The 15,886-nt window shown below is 37.2% G+C and overlaps 2 protein-coding genes across 3 annotated transcripts; one reads left to right on the top strand and one right to left on the bottom strand.

Annotated features, from left to right (window-relative positions):
- Window positions 1–88: 88 nt before the first annotated feature.
- On the top strand, window positions 89–11,025 carry aip (aryl hydrocarbon receptor interacting protein). Its single transcript, XM_055205026.2, has 7 exons — window positions 89–281; window positions 4,994–5,176; window positions 5,256–5,444; window positions 5,574–5,750; window positions 6,051–6,192; window positions 7,588–7,823; window positions 10,233–11,025. Exons 1-7 carry the CDS (start codon window positions 183–185, stop codon window positions 10,236–10,238), a joined length of 1,032 nt encoding a protein of 343 aa, XP_055061001.1. The 5' UTR covers window positions 89–182; the 3' UTR covers window positions 10,239–11,025.
- A 102-nt stretch (window positions 11,026–11,127) lies between these two features.
- Window positions 11,128–15,466, bottom strand: cdk2ap2 (cyclin dependent kinase 2 associated protein 2). 2 transcript variants are annotated; one of them, XM_055205027.2, is made up of 5 exons: window positions 15,214–15,466; window positions 14,814–14,963; window positions 14,280–14,371; window positions 13,264–13,384; window positions 11,128–11,462 (listed from the first exon to the last, which is right to left on the bottom strand). In XM_055205027.2, the coding sequence occupies exons 2-5, from the start codon at window positions 14,866–14,868 to the stop codon at window positions 11,395–11,397; spliced, it is 336 nt and encodes a 111-aa protein (XP_055061002.1). In that variant the 5' UTR covers window positions 14,869–14,963; window positions 15,214–15,466; the 3' UTR covers window positions 11,128–11,394. The 2 variants fall into 2 exon arrangements, with proteins under 2 accessions (XP_055061002.1, XP_055061003.1); XM_055205028.2 differs by having other exon boundaries at window positions 14,814–14,950.
- Between the last annotated feature and the right edge of the window lie 420 nt (window positions 15,467–15,886).

The raw sequence follows: 15,886 nt of genomic DNA, 5'->3' as shown, positions 1-15,886 counted from the left end.
ATGATAAACCTTCTGGTAATCTTTACATCATATTCATGTGTTAACAAACATAACACTACACTATGGCATGTTGAGTAGTGCTGTGTAATATTTGTGGTCGAGGCGTTAGCAGCGCCCTCTATAGACTCAAATGAACACCGAGCAGCAGCGCTATCATCATCATCATAACGTCTCGAAGAATCATGGAGGAAATTGCTAGCAAGCTCCAAGCAGACGGCATTCTTAAAAAAGTCATCGCTCCTGGAAAAGGAGAGCTTTCAACCTTTCCAGATGGGACAAAGGTAGTGTTCGGTCTAGTGTATGTTTTCTATACATAAAATATCGATGGGGCGATGCGGTGTTTCATTTTGTAACGATTCAAAGTCCGATAGCAAGCTAGCTGCAGTAGTTTAATTCGTTAGTTTTGTCAGATGATGTGCGCTTGTTTTTTACCTTAACATAGGCTATATGAAATTAAATGCCTATACGTAACTAGTATCGCGGAAAGTTGTATAGGTTTATGTGCTATCTTTTCAGGAGCGTGATAGGTTTTTTGGTTTAGCCAAACTAGCTAATATCAGGATACCTGATGCAGTCCATAGAGGCCAGGTCTATAATCAGGACGTGTGTTTGCATTTTTTAGCACTGAGATGAAAGGAAATCCGTCCGATTTGAGTGACAGCCGTAAGTTATGCAAAGACAATACAACTATTGTTTGCAAGGGTTTGCCCACCACCAGGCAGAAACGTACTGAGCTCCCGAGACATGAGAACTTAGCCCTTTACATTATGACAAGACCATAGTTAATATCTGGTAACTACGTTTTTACTACAACTAAAACAAAACAAAACAAAAAAACCTACACTTTATTATAGTACAACATGGGTTAGGTTGTGTGGGTGGGCATCATTTATATTTGTAAATTATTGCATTATGCAACCCCCTTAATGTTAAACGAAATGTAAATTTTCCTATACAGGCCATACAATGGTGATTTGTTAAAGGGGACATATCAGGAAAATCTGACTTTTCCATGTTTAAGTGCTATAATTGGGTCCCCAGTGCATGATAAAGACCAACCCAGCAGTAGCTTAGTTTTGTTTAACCATTCTCTGCAAGCATGTGAAAAAATAGGTCATTGAAACTTGGCTCCCCTTGTGATGTCAGAAGGGGATAAAACGCCCCTTAATCTGTACTATCCAACTACGGCACTGTCATTTAGTGGAGAGATCAGCTCATTTGCATTTAAAAGGACACAACCAAAAACGTCAAATCTTTGCTCACACCTACAAATTGCAATTTTAACATGCTATAATAATAAATTATCTGTGGGGTATTTTGAGCTAAAACTTTATATATGTACTCTGGGGACTAGGGCTGTGACGATTAATCGCGTGTCCCATTAAAAAGACCTATCTAAAATCGATTCTGATTCGCAAGGCTTCGATTCTGTGTTTAATGCACAGTTCATGCATGTACTACGGCGTTTGGTCAGTAGGAAGTCCTTATCAGTGTAAAATCATTATGAGTCGGAGTCGTTTATAACGTGCATTTAAAAAAGCAACACTCGTTAAACAAAATCATTCAAAATATTCTTTATTATCATGAAAATACCTGAAACAATCTGAAGAACAGCGATATAAATATCCTTTAGACATTTCCTGGAATAATGTTTGTAATGCTACTTCTTCTGTGGCACCTTTGGAGTTTCTGCACAAGAGCGCCCCCTGGCTTTTGGATGTGGTGGCATTTCACCGTAATTCATTAAATTTCTTTTATTGAGAGAACGCGCATTTGCACGATTAATCGTCCCAGCCCTACTGGGGACATCAAAGATTTATTTGACATCTTGAAATGTCCCCTTTAAATGTGCAATATTTAAATTTTAGAACGATCTCTTGACAGAAATGCAATTTAATATACATAACTATAATATCAGTGGTGTTAAAAACTAGATTCGCCACTGAGTAAAATTTCCTCATGGATATTATTCAAATATACAGAACAGATTAAAGTATCCAATTCTCCCAATCAGTGGGTCTCATTCACTAAGCATGCATACACACAAATTTGTGCGTGAGATGTGCGTACGGATGTTTTCACGAACAAATCGTGATTCAACAAAAAAATTTGTATCAAAATGTCTTCCAAATGTACACAAAAATTCAAGAAAACCTAAATCACGCAATAATCACGTACGCTATAATCAAATACTAGGCTATAATTATAATGTTAATAATAATGTTGATATATAAAATTTACATTATATTTTCTGAATTACATATTATTTTACATGATCTATATTATTATTATTATTATATACATTATATTATACATTATTATAGCCTACTTATTTTTTCTAAACATGTAAGAAGATCTTTAAGCTTTCCTTCCTCACTTTTCAAATCTCTTATGTGAAAGAGTCTGCCTAATGCCTAATCTAAATGTATTGAGAAGTCCAAACGTCAATCACTTGATCTCCTGTCTGTTTTATTTTAGATACAGATGCGCGTCTCTGTTATATTAATTAAATGTCATATTTGTTAAAGGCGCAAAAGAGGATGTTTTTCGCCGACCGAGAATCCAAAAACGGTTACTGAGTTTTTTAAATGAGCGCATGCGTAAGAACAGCCTCCCGCCTTCTCAGCTCATTTCTAGGGAACGCCTTCCAAAACTCGTGCACGAATGAGTGTTTGTTTAGATCAGTCGACGCTAACTTACTCCCATTTCAACTAGCATGTAGCAGACTGGTCATTGACTTACAACTACAGTACAAGAACAACGTCAATATTCCTGAATAACAGTACAACAATAATTATTCCACAAAGAAAGAATAATCACTGTTACCTGTTGAGGAGAATTTTTGCGAACTGCGCGTCTGTCTTGACACCTCTCTGTTCCTTCATTGCTCTCCAGCGTTTAAATGTTTCTTCATTAACGACTCTGGTTACATTAAGTTACGTTCTTCTGACAATTTTCTCCTATTCCCAGCGGCTTTAAAATAGTCTTTCTTTTGCGTCCTACTTCGGGTTTTTTCTCTTCCATGGTGCAAATTCGAGGAGGAAAGCAGGATCGACGATGAAAACAAAACGAAACTTAAGACGGAGTTTCGTGCGCTATGTGCATGCGTCGCCTGTGGAAAGTTACTGGAGCGCGCACGTATCTCACAAGGATCGTAATGGCAGTGATTGACAAGCCAGAGGGCCAATGATTGCGATGACCGCATGAGCAATTGGCTGATATTTTTAAGGCCCTATCTTGTGGACAGATGACGTATATTAATATTATGACTTTCAGTGCACCTAATAAATAGTCTTTTATCATTATGTAAAGACAGTTTTAAGTAATATTGCAAAAATGTATAAAACAAACATCCTCTTTTCCACCTTTAACGCATCCAATACTTATTAAATGGCCACTCATGTAGAACACTCCAAATTCACTAACGTAAGAACAAGTATTGAAACAAACTCATGTGCGTACACGCGTGTTGTGAATTATTAGGCGGAATGTTTTCAAGAGAAGTTCAAGTGTGCGTATAAATGTGAAAATGTACTCAATTATTAGTGAATGAGACCCATTGACTTTTACTAACAGTTTATTATTTACAATCCCATGTTGTTTAAAATTTTTTAGATTAGGGATGCACCGATAGGATTTTGGGGGGCGATACCGATTTAAACAGACAACTTTTAGCCGATATTAAACACTTGTATACAATACTATACAGTTGGTCTATTAGCTAGTCTATTTCCGCATCAAATTATTTTTACTGAACATGGATTTGATCTAATTAACATTAAACTGACCAACATAATAAGAGAGGCACAAATTAAGCTAAAACAAATATAATAAGACAGCATGATGGTTTTTGCTATTCAGCATTTATTTTATTAACAACATTAACTCATTTTTTACATAATATGGATTTCTTTATGCAGTTAATTAATAAACAATCGGTATCGGCCTTTCTTGTGCTATTGCCGATATGCCGATGGTTTCAAATTCATCAAAAATCGGCCGATAAATATAGGCGGCCGATACATCGGTGCAACGCTAGTTTAGATAAAACCAGATTAAAAAGTGGGGCCTTTATTTACCCAATGCATTTATATCTGCATAGTCATTTTTTGCACTGCTATGTTTTAACATTCTATGTTATTGTTATCTTATTTCAATTATAAATAATATAACTAAACAAATTAATAATTAAGTAAAACTGTGTGCTTGAATTTGCATCACACAGATTATGCAATGCAGTGAATTATTATTGTTATTTTAGTATTTAAATATATGATTCACATTACTTTGTTAATACAGTGGTATATTACAGTGAAAATAATCTTAAAAATAATCTAAAAATATTAAAACAGTAGTTATGTGTGTGGGTAAATTTTACCCGCTGTCGGTTTTAGGTATACAACGACCCCTGGTGGTTCTAATGTTAAAGACCTTACATAATGAACGGTATTATTTATTACCTTAAAATGAGCCGGTTTTATCTACATACACCTTAGGTCTCCTTTCATGGAAGTCGCCGGCATGTTTCTACAGTAGCCCTTAACAGACAAACTGATCTACAGAGTGCGTTTCGTCCCTTGTTGTCTCAAGGCCGAAGTATGGTCCATTTTTCCACATAAACAAGACTCTGCATACAGTGCGCGTGATGCAATTTTCGTCATCAAAAGAGTCCATGCGTACAGTACGCGCACCACCGGATTTTTGAAACTGCACGTACATTGTACACGTAGGTTGCGCATGCGCCTTTAGGAGAATGTAGTATGTAGCCCAGGAGATGCATTGCATTTTGTCACATTGCATTTTGACCGTGCGCGAACACGTAAAACACAGATTATACTTCAGGACTCAGACGACAACATTTTGTTCTGTGACAGCTACCATAGCTTAGTTTTGAAATTGATGTTGGTTGCAATTTGAAATCTAACCACTAGATATTGCATAATAAAGTCCTTAAACATAAATTTGTTTTAAAAACAAAACTCTCTTTTAAAAGGTCAAGTTTCATTACCGCACTAGTCTTTGTGATGGGACCCTGTTGGATGACTCGAGGACAATGGGAGGTCACTCTAAGCCTATGGAGCTCATACTGGGAAAGAAGTTCAAGCTTCCTGTGTGGGAGCAAGTGGTGACCACTATGAAGGAGGGTGAAGTTGCTGAATTTACCTGTGACGTCAAGGTTGGTCATCTGTGAGCATATCGCTAAGCAATGCAAAATTTTCAAGAATATTTTTTAACCATCATTTTTACTGTATTAGCACACAGCTATCTACCCTTCGGTCTCAATGTCATTACGCAACATCAGCAAAGGAAAAGACCCGCTGGAAGGACAGAGACACTGCTGTGGAATAGCCCAGGTTCACTCGCATCATTCTATTGGCTACCCAGACCTGGATAAATTGCAGGCCAATCCCCAGCCACTTGTTTTTACTGTGGAGTTGCTACAGGTAAGTGCATGGCGTCATGTTTTGGGAGGCAATTTTGCAAGGGTATGTGCAAATGTGTTTCGTATTATTTTAAGTATACAAAAGTAAATTAATTGGTCATTTATATTTCTCTGTTGTCATCTTACTAAGGTTTTGCCCCCTGGCTCCTTCCAAATGGAAATATGGGCAATGACAGATGAGGAGAAACTGGGAGCCATACCCCAGATCCATGAAGAGGGGAATGCACTCTTCAAAAGTGGAGACATTGCAGGAGCTGCTGAAAAATACTACAATGCCATAGCCTGCCTTAAGAGTTTACAAATGAAGGTTAGCCTCAGTGCATGCAAGTTTGAAAATGCAGTGCATTTTGACATCATTTACTCACCCTCATGTCGTTTGAGAACTTCAATTTTTTTTCATGTATTACCCCTTTAACACAACTTTAGAAGACCAGTTGGTTTTGTATCCGGTTTATACTTTTTTCAAAGCTTAGTGCACATTATATCTGTGGTTATATTTTATAAAGAATGAAGCTGTTTTTAGCCAACAGTCTAAATTGACTTGTTCCTTGCCTAATGTAAGCTGTGGTTATGTAGTTCCTTAAAACTTGTATTCCTTACTTTTTAGGAACGGCCGGGTGATGAGTCATGGATCAAACTTGACCACATGATCACTCCTCTTCTCCTCAACTATTGCCAGTGCAAACAAATTCAGGGCCAGTACTATGAGGTTTTGGACCACTGCTCATCTATCATCAATAAGTATGAGGGTAAATGTCCACAACAGAGTATGTAAACTTGGGCTGTGCAATTAATCATTTTTTATTTTAGATTAAAATGGTTGCAAAACCAAAATAATCGAGGTAAAGCGATTATTGTGCCACATTCAGTTTCTGTTGTTTCGTCTTGTGTAATAAATCCAGCACGTCATGTCTTTCTTTTTTCTCGCATCTGTCCGAAGTCAGATAGTCAAGTAGGAAACTTGTTTATATTTGTAAAGTTTTATGTATTTTAAACGAGCTGAGGCAAAACTATACCTCGCATATGAATTAGCTTCAAGTCCCTACCGAATTTCATAAATTCCCCCAAAACAAGTGAGTTATTAAAATCAAATTACATACTCCGCATAATTATTATCTGCAAAACTACCCACAATTACATTCGGCTTTTTCAAATGAGTTAATGTCATTGTGAAAGAAATGCACCTGAAGAGGTGTATACAAAAAAAGGTCTACTTACCAAATAAATAACATGAAACATTTTAATTGTTTTATGTAAGCAATAAGGTATTAAAGGCGGTGTTGTATCTTGAACAAGTCTTGGCTGAAGGGCATTGTTAGGTGCAATGCAAAGCAGCATCCTGCAATAAAGTGCAAACCTTGAGTTCCTTGTTGCTTTTATAAAAAGGGTACCAGACACAATAAATATTTAAGCAGAAAATTTTGTATCAATGCAACGTTAGTGAAGTAAAATCACTAAAAGCCTTCCCTCCATTAAAAAAAATAGTCCCTGACCATGAGATATTTCCAAATGAAACAGCTTCTGAGATGAGGAAATTTTTTTTACTTGATTTTGGAAGTTGGTAATCGCCGCAATCTTTTCCCGGGCAGAAGCAAGTCTCCGATAGCCTTACCCTCGTTCTATCCCACATGACAGGTTTTTTTGAGTAGGGGAGGTTGTTAATGTTTTTGATGAAATATTATGAGGGAACATGAATTTGAAACAAGGCATATTTAAATAATTTATAAACTATTTCATTCAAAATTAAAGTTTTAAAATATTATGGTGACTTTCAAATGTTTACGTTGGTAAGGGTGCTGCGCACAATCGTTGAATGCAGCGGTCACTTTATTATGAATAAAACCGCTAACAGAATCAAGAACTGGAGCGATTTTGTTTTCTTATGTAAAAATAAACCATGTAATGTTACGACAGAAAAAACACCAATGTACCCTTACCTTAAACGTGTAGCGGAGGATTTTCTGGAATTTTAGAAAAGAACCGCCTTCTCCACTTTTTAAAAAAAAATGCAATTGCGCAACACTCCTGATTGACAACTAGGAGCACCAATAGTCTTGAAAAAGAAAATCCTCCGCAATACCTTTAAGTGACTTTATGTATAATTTGCATTTCAGATGAATATATACATTTTTGTTTTTTAACAGATAACTTAAAGGCATATTTCAAACGTGCGAAGGCACATGCAGCGGTATGGAATGAGGCACAGGCGAGGGCTGACTTTGCCAAGGTGGTTGAGTTAGACCCATCACTTGAATCCTCAGTGGCAAGAGAATTGAAAGCAATGGAAGAACGCATCCGGGAGAAACAGAAGGAGGAAAAGGGACGCTACAAGAACCTCTTCGGCTACAGTGGAAAAGCGGCTACTGCTGCGGCTACTACAGTAAGTTTGGTCTATTACTTAATTGGCCGTTTTGGATGACGATGTTTAGTGTGACTTCCCTTGGCACTAAACACATCTTAAACTCTTTTAAGAAGTTGTTTGATTGGAATTAGAAACTAGGGTTTAATTTAATTTAGGTTTAAGAGAGCCTGCAGGTTCTTGCTGCTGCTCAAATGTAAAGGGAGGTCACATTAAATACACGTGACACTTTAGCTTAGAATTTTATTCTGTTTCTTAATTCTGCATACAAATGTCCTGTATTTTCTGGTTGTTTTCCAATAAAAACACTATTCCATTGCAAAAACAACAAATCTAATGGTGTTCACACTTTAAAGTCAATCTTGAAAATATTTGTTTCTCAACACATTATAAGTGTTAGAAATGTATTGCTGAAACACACCAGAATACTTTTAAACCATGTAGTATTGAATTGCAGAGTTGGATCGTAAAGATTAAATCATTTTTGAGTTGAGGATTATTTGGGCGGGGCTACAATGGTGACTCAATGATGCACTTAAGCCACCACCCCTAACACAATCGCGAGCATCCATTTAAGTAGTAGTAGTAGTATTTGGTGCTTTTCCATTGCATAGTACCCCAGGGTTTGGTTTGGGTCGGATCAGCTTACTTTTGGGGGCTTTTCCACTGGGTGCAGTAAGTAGTATCAGATACATTTTTTAGTACCACCTCGGTTGGAGTTCCAAGCGACCCGAGCTGATACCAAACGTGACGTGAAAACACTGTAGATCACTGATTGGTCTGAGAGAATCGTCACTTCCAGCGTCATCATTATAATGTAAAAGATTAGCTTTACCTTCGTGCTAGCTTGCGCTGTCTCGAGCAAACATGTTGTCAGCTGTGCTTTGCTGTAAGTTCCTTTTTAACGATGAAAACATCCACAGTTTGAGATCAGGAACACCATACCAGTTTTTTCCAGACTTGCACATTCGTGACATGCACGTCCGGATATATGCTTAAATTCAACTTAAATGAGGCTCAGCGAATCTCGTCGACTGACGCCACGGGTGTTTGTACAGAAACTGTCATGTGAGACAGAGGTAGTGATAAACGCAATGTGCAAACATGTATTTGTGGTGGTCAATTTTAATTTTGTGGCGGACTAAGAAATAAATGATTGTATAGCAATGTATAACGATGTCACAGCGGTAGGCAGCGCAAATATAACGACACGCCTATAATCCCTCCCACTCCGAAGTGTTACTAAACTTGATGGAAAGCTAACCAAGCCAAAGGGAGGTGAGCTGACCCGACCCAACCTAAACCGTGGGATACTATGCAATGTAAACGTGCTATTTGAAAGATTTGGGGTTTTTTGCCATTTGAAAGTTGATAGAGACGGCAGCTTTCCCATGAGAGGGCGTGGTTTCAGCGCAGACAGCAGACACGCTTATTTTTTCCAAGATTTTAATAACTTCGAGCATTAAAATTGGTTGGGTGGTTGATAACACATTTTTCTGTGGTGTGACAAACTATTTGACTTTACAACGACTTTGATGATAAACATAATGTTAACTATAGCGATAACCGTTTTGGCATCAACACCATTGGACGTAATGATAACTGTTAATTTGCTTGTGCGCCGCAGTACGGCATTACTAATTTTGTATTCCTTTGATAAAAAACTGTTGCAGTTGTTTACATGTCATTGAACATGTAAATATGATGTTCTTGTAGCATTTACAGCGACTATAACCAATATCTGTATATAACCAATAGTCAGCGTAGTAAAATATAAACGTTATGAAGTCAATTTTACTGCAGCAGTGCTGAAAATGTAATCCAATTTGATGTTATGGACCTCGGCGATGAGCTTCTCCACAAATAGATTTGATTGGCTGGTAATCGTTTATAGTTCATCAGCCCAGTGGTTCCCAAACTTTTTCAGCGTGCGGCCCCCCAAAGAACATTTGTGACAAAAAACTGTTCTAAAACTCAACATTTTAATAAAAAAAAAACATTAAATTATACAAAAAAGTAGGGCTTTTGGTTAGTAGCCTTATTTTTTTAGGTTTAATTACACAGAATCCATGATAAATTAATGTATTTCATAAAATGTTATAAAACTGGGGCCCCCCGGCTATATGTGTATAGTCAGAGATGGTACAAGTGTGAACAGCCCTCAAGATTTTTGCACAGGGCTGTATATAGATTGTTTATTAAATCAGATTGTTGGGTTTTTATGAGGCATTGTAGTGACATGCATCCATATGCAGTTTTATTAATCTGAATGCAAAGCATTTTACCTGTTTTTGTGCTCTTGTGATCATCTCTCTTCAAAGTAAGGTTAAAATGATTAAGAGTCTATATTGGGGTTAGCAATAATTACAATTAAGCAACCAGAAATATTATTCAGTTAAATAATATGTGCTGTATTTCATCTCTTTTTAGGGCTGAAACAAAGATGACCTTTCTGATTTTCCAATTATGAGGAGAGAGTCGGTTGTAAGGCCATTGTTAAGTTGGAACACATGCGTTTTTATACATTTGCCCCTCACATGTATCTTGTACACTTGTCGGTATTCTTTCTGCAAACATGCCCATAGCAAACCACATTATTCTTCATTACATAGGTTTGTTTTGCGGGTTAATTGGCTAACAATCAATTAACTAGTAAGGAGTGCATCATTGTTTTTACTGCATAGATTTGAAGAGCCTGGTCGTCCATTTCTCCTTGACTTACTAAAAAAATGAAGAGTTACAAAGAAGAGAACAGAAGGCAACAGGATAATTCAAACAGTGGCAACATTTCCAGAAACTCTAAAATACAGGTTTTGGTCAATACTGGCTCACTGTGTACACTTATCACCCTATTCACTTATTGGATATAGCAGGAGATTGTGCTTTAAAAAGTGTGGTTTAAATGAAACAAAGTTGAATGAAGACAATCTAAAGCCAATCTGTTTAAGCAGCATTTCTACCACTATATCCCCCATTTCTTAGTATTTATTGTTTTGTTTTTTACATTATTGCTGTTACCCTCACTGCTAATTGTAGTCTTTGTATGTATGCTACATTTTTAATATAAAGAAAAACTAAAGAAATAATGTAATACTATGTAAGCACTGACAGCACATGTGAAAGATTTCACTTTGCCATCGAAGCTGAAAAGAAATACTCTCCTTTTTATGTAATTCACATTTATGTCTGTGTATGTCACTACAAATAAACTTTTTTTTTTAAATACTTTTTTGTTTCAATTTTTCTGCATTTATATGCTATGAAAAAAGTGCTTAAATACTTCTTCGAAGAAAACCCCAAAAAACTTGAATGGTGACATTAGAAAATCTGACAAATTTTTTATTGATTTTATTGTTTTATTTAAATACAGAACTGCAAAAATTTGGCTTAAAAAAATGCTATGCTGCTTGCAACTACATGAGGTGTACATCAGGAGGGAGGCAGGGACTGAGCTATGCACAATGGACAAAGCAGATCAATAAGAAAGATATAAAATGTTGGTGTAAATAGCTTGGCAGAAAGGAAAACAGCCTTTCTTGTGAGAGACGGAACAATGGGGAGACGAGTACCAGAGGGAAATTGTGGGTGGATGTTATGTGCGAGCACTTCGTTCTGTCTCTGCTAGACACTCCCTGACAAGAGCACGTGCATGAATGATACCTGAAATGACAGAAAATGAGATATTTAAACAAACCGGCATTCAATTGAACAATAACAACAAACTGCTAAGAGGAAATATTTACCAAGCCCTAAAGTAAAAAGTTAACAGCTTCTGTACTTGTGCATATGTGTGTAATTTTAATAACCGTGTATGTAACTATATTACAATATATAAAAACCCACACATAATCTTCTATACAATAAACAGGCTTATTTTTGTTTCTTATTCGATCACAAACAAGTTTCGATATTAATTTTTACAAACATTTTTATTGTAAAAGTTGATCTGCATTTAAAATCCACAGTCAAAAAGCTGAGCAATAACTTGTCGCAATGGCAGACACAGCTTCACTTCGACATGCCCCTTAAGTGCCTTTTGTTCACACAAGATGTGTTCTGTAATGTTATGACAATGTTACAAGGTTCCCTTTATAGGAGCAATCCCAGAATCAGTTACAGTGGATGTGACTTTTCAGGGATCAACATGCTGTGTGAAAGGCCTTAGTGCTCAAAATATAGATACGACAATACATTGTCATGAACTCCTGATGATGCGCGCATCAATACAGCACCTTACGTATTAATTCGGATGAACTTTTTTAAGGTAGTGTGTTGAATTGCAGTTGATGTAAGTATGGAATGGACTTATTAGACCCATGGAGTACGTTAAAGTGCACCCATTTCATTGTGAAAAAACAGCGTTATTTTGTGTATTTGGTATAATACAATGTGTTCACGTGGGTTATGGTTTAAAAAAAAACATTTTCCACATAACGTACATTTTATAGCTCCAGATATCCTGCCTTCCTCAAACAAAGATCATCGATCTGAAAAGCTCTTTGTCCCTGATTGGCCAGCTAATCTGTACATTGTGATTGGCCTAAATACCTCTGACGTCAGCCGGAAATGTGATGCTCCTTACCATGTTTGAAAGCTTCGCTAACAATGCAATGCAAACAGGAGTTAACATGCAGGCTGTAAACCAAAGCAGGAGGAATTATGACAATGACGTCGTGTCCACGTCAACAGGCCCAGAACGTACAAACAGTTGCCTACAATCTGTGTGTTTGTTGTAGTCCAAGAAAAGAGATAAGTAAAAAAAATAAAGTAGCGTTGCACAAAGAAGACTGCACGTCGTCTTGTAAGCAAATCCATAATAAAACTATTGCACGCATTTAAAAACAATGAAGCGCATGCTGCTTTATTAGCCGCTCTCTTATAATTCAGTAGCACATTTGGGAAGAAAGACGACAAAGAGCTGCATGTGAAAAGTGGGTGTAGGAAAAGAGATTTAGAGCTACTTCAAACTACAGCCGTCACATTAATAATCTGATTTCGATGGAAAAAAATTTATTTAGTCTGACTGCATGTTTATACATATATTCATAGATATAGAAGAATTTTATAAAAGAAGAATATAATGCTTAGACTTGAGTAAGGCACTATCTTTGTAAAACTGCTTTAAATCAAGTTGAGCTAGGTACTGTAGCGCTGAGATTTGATGCCTTCTACAAGTTCCCTCAAAAGGTAATAAATGGCAAAATAACGGTTACAACAACACTGCTTATTAAATGTACAATAAACTGAATAATAACAATGTTACTAAATTCTGAACAAAAATGTAATTAATTTTCTTGTATCGTGATGCACATCGTACCGTGCCCTTGTATCGGGTTTATGTATCATATTGGGTAATTGTTGGCGATACACGGCCCTAGTTCGTGTGAACAACCCAATGCTCCTGCACGCTACACATGCCATTGACTGTTAAAGCATTATGTGTGTACTTGGTTTTGAGTACCTCTCTTTAGTCTCTCCATGGCACTTTTGCTGCCGGCATATGTAGGCCGTATTTCACGGCTCATCTCCTCAATGACAGAAAGCAGCTCACTATAGGTAGATCCCTGGGACACTTTTACTGGCTAGAAATTGAAAGAAAATGTTTTAAATGTTACCCTCTTCCAAAAATTGAAGTTAGAAACACCTCAATAACTTAAAACCTCAGTGGTTTTTGTGTGTCATATGACGAAATATCATATGACAATTAGTCATGCGAAAACCAATGACATTTTACGTTATGGGACAGATTTAAATTTAGTGATCGGATAAGCTTGTTTTAATTTCAATTGTACTAAATAAGCTCAATATCAATAATAACGTGTATATAAAGTGATGGTTATTTATAATTAAAACAGTGTTTTGCTGAAAACAAGTCATTTTAATTTTTAACTATTCCTTTAAACTAAAATAAATGTCAGTCCTTCCAGAAAAAGGCGGAGTTTTTTTGTGATCGTAGTGGGCAAAAATCCTTGATCTTGCGCCACATTAAAAAAAAAGCAATTTTATGGGATGAAATTGCGGGAACTTGCAAAAACTGCGAGAACTTTGCAGCTTTTCAATGATGTTCATGTCACATAATCACGTCACTTCATAATGCTCCCATGGCAACAGGGGACATGAATGCGCTTGTGTGAAGTAAATGCAATTTTTTTTAACTTTCTGCTAAAATATATGGGATTTTTGCTATGAAAATGTGGGATTATGAAATCATGCAAGCCCCGCATATTTTGCGCACGGAATTCTGCAATTTATGCTGCAAACGTGCAGCGTATTTTTAAAAATGCGGCCCCCGCATAAAACCGCGGACTTTGGCTGATTATGTGTTGAATCATGCTTGGCCCTACTTGTTCAGTCACACAGTGAGAAAAAAATCTATTTAGGGATAAAACTGGGGGGGGGGGGTACGAGCATAGTTAACAGGACCCTAACTGCTTAGAAGATTGCTAGTTTGGGTGAAACTAGTTAAAAAAAACGTACTTGTACAAAGCCCATTGATGGTGGACCAAAATCACTAAATGCTGGTCTAAAGTTTGAAGAGGAGGGTAGTGATGGAGAGGAGCCACAGGATCCTAAAACCAAAGAGCAAATGGAGAACCAGTCAAAAATCCAAAAAGCACCAAATGACAAACTTAAACAATGGTAATATGCCACTCAACAACATGGAAGAAAGTAAAATAAGGCAAAGATTGGATCTGATTGTGTCATGGCATGGGCATGGCACACTCGGATATAACATTAAGTACGAAAACAGCCATGTTAGGTTTCAAGACAAACACAGTAGGGTGCGGTTAGCAACGCACTATGCCACATTTATGTAATGAGCAAGACAGATGGCTATGGCTCCTTTAACTCCTCCCCTTTATCAGTTCATCTGACCTCGTTTACTGTAGGTTCACTGACCCTTTGCCCCGGATTAACAAGGGTGAATGAGAAAAAAATTATGTATACTAAAAGCCCCAAAGTCTGTTTTTATGCAAAACTCGCATAAGCAACGAACACAATGAAACTCACCTGGTGGAGTGTGGTTGGAGCCGGTGGGTGCGGGGGCGATCGGCTTGTAACTCATATTTACACCGCCGTCGACTGTACCTCGCTTGATCCAAAGTTCCTGTTTATCTTCTGAATAGAAAGCCAGTGATCTTTGGTATCTGAAGCAAAGAACTGAGTGAAGCATACATAAGAGGTATGAGGGATGATAAAGGCTAGCGGACATTAAAAGACAGTACCCATTGAACTTAACCGGCTTCAAATCCTTACTTCTCTACTTACACTATTTTTGTTTAACTTCACAAATATTCCTATCAACGGTAATGTAGCGATGCATTTAATAAACACGTGCTAGAAATATGAGGCATATTAAAAAGTCGAGGATGCCTATAGTGCCATATGAAAGGTAAATTTAACTACCCACCTCTTCCGCGAACTCGCTCGACAGCGACACGCGCTAAATATCCAACAAACCGACAAAAAAACAAACTCTGTGAAGACTTTGGGGTCTTTCGGACAACTGGATGGGCTTTGGTCGTTAGCGATGTCGGTTAATAACTGTTTGATGAGGTGAATGGGGAATATAACGCACAGAAACACTTTAGCTCCGCGGAGGTGTCGATTCTCCGCTCTTCTTCCTGCGCGTGCTAGCCTGCTATGTTATTTTCCCATGATACTCGGCAAAAAGAGTGTGTGCGTCATCACGCCGCCCGGCACGCGCCTGTACGCTCTCTGCTCCATGAATCCATTCTGGAATTTTCTCGTTTTTGCGTTTTAGAGGGAGTAGATAACATAAAGTGGGGAAGGGTTTGTTAATAAAATATTTTATTTTATTATTTATAAATCATTTAATTATTTTATAGGATATGGATTGCATGCGTGTTATGCAAAGACACGTGGGCGGTTCTTAAGACAACGATGCAAAGACATGACTACAAAGAAGATCCCGTATGGCTTGTGAAAGTGTTTTTTTAAGATTTGCTGTTTTTTATATAAAATCATCCTACATGTAGTCTAGTGAAGATTCCCATTTCCAAGATTTCCATTCTGTGGAAATATGACCCTGATATCCTTAATATTGACTGAGTAAGATGATG

The sequence above is a fragment of the Misgurnus anguillicaudatus genome, chromosome 3 (assembly GCF_027580225.2).
Source record: "Misgurnus anguillicaudatus chromosome 3, ASM2758022v2, whole genome shotgun sequence".
Lineage (NCBI taxonomy): Eukaryota > Metazoa > Chordata > Actinopteri > Cypriniformes > Cobitidae > Misgurnus > Misgurnus anguillicaudatus.
This window is presented reverse-complemented; position numbering and strand designations above follow the sequence as displayed.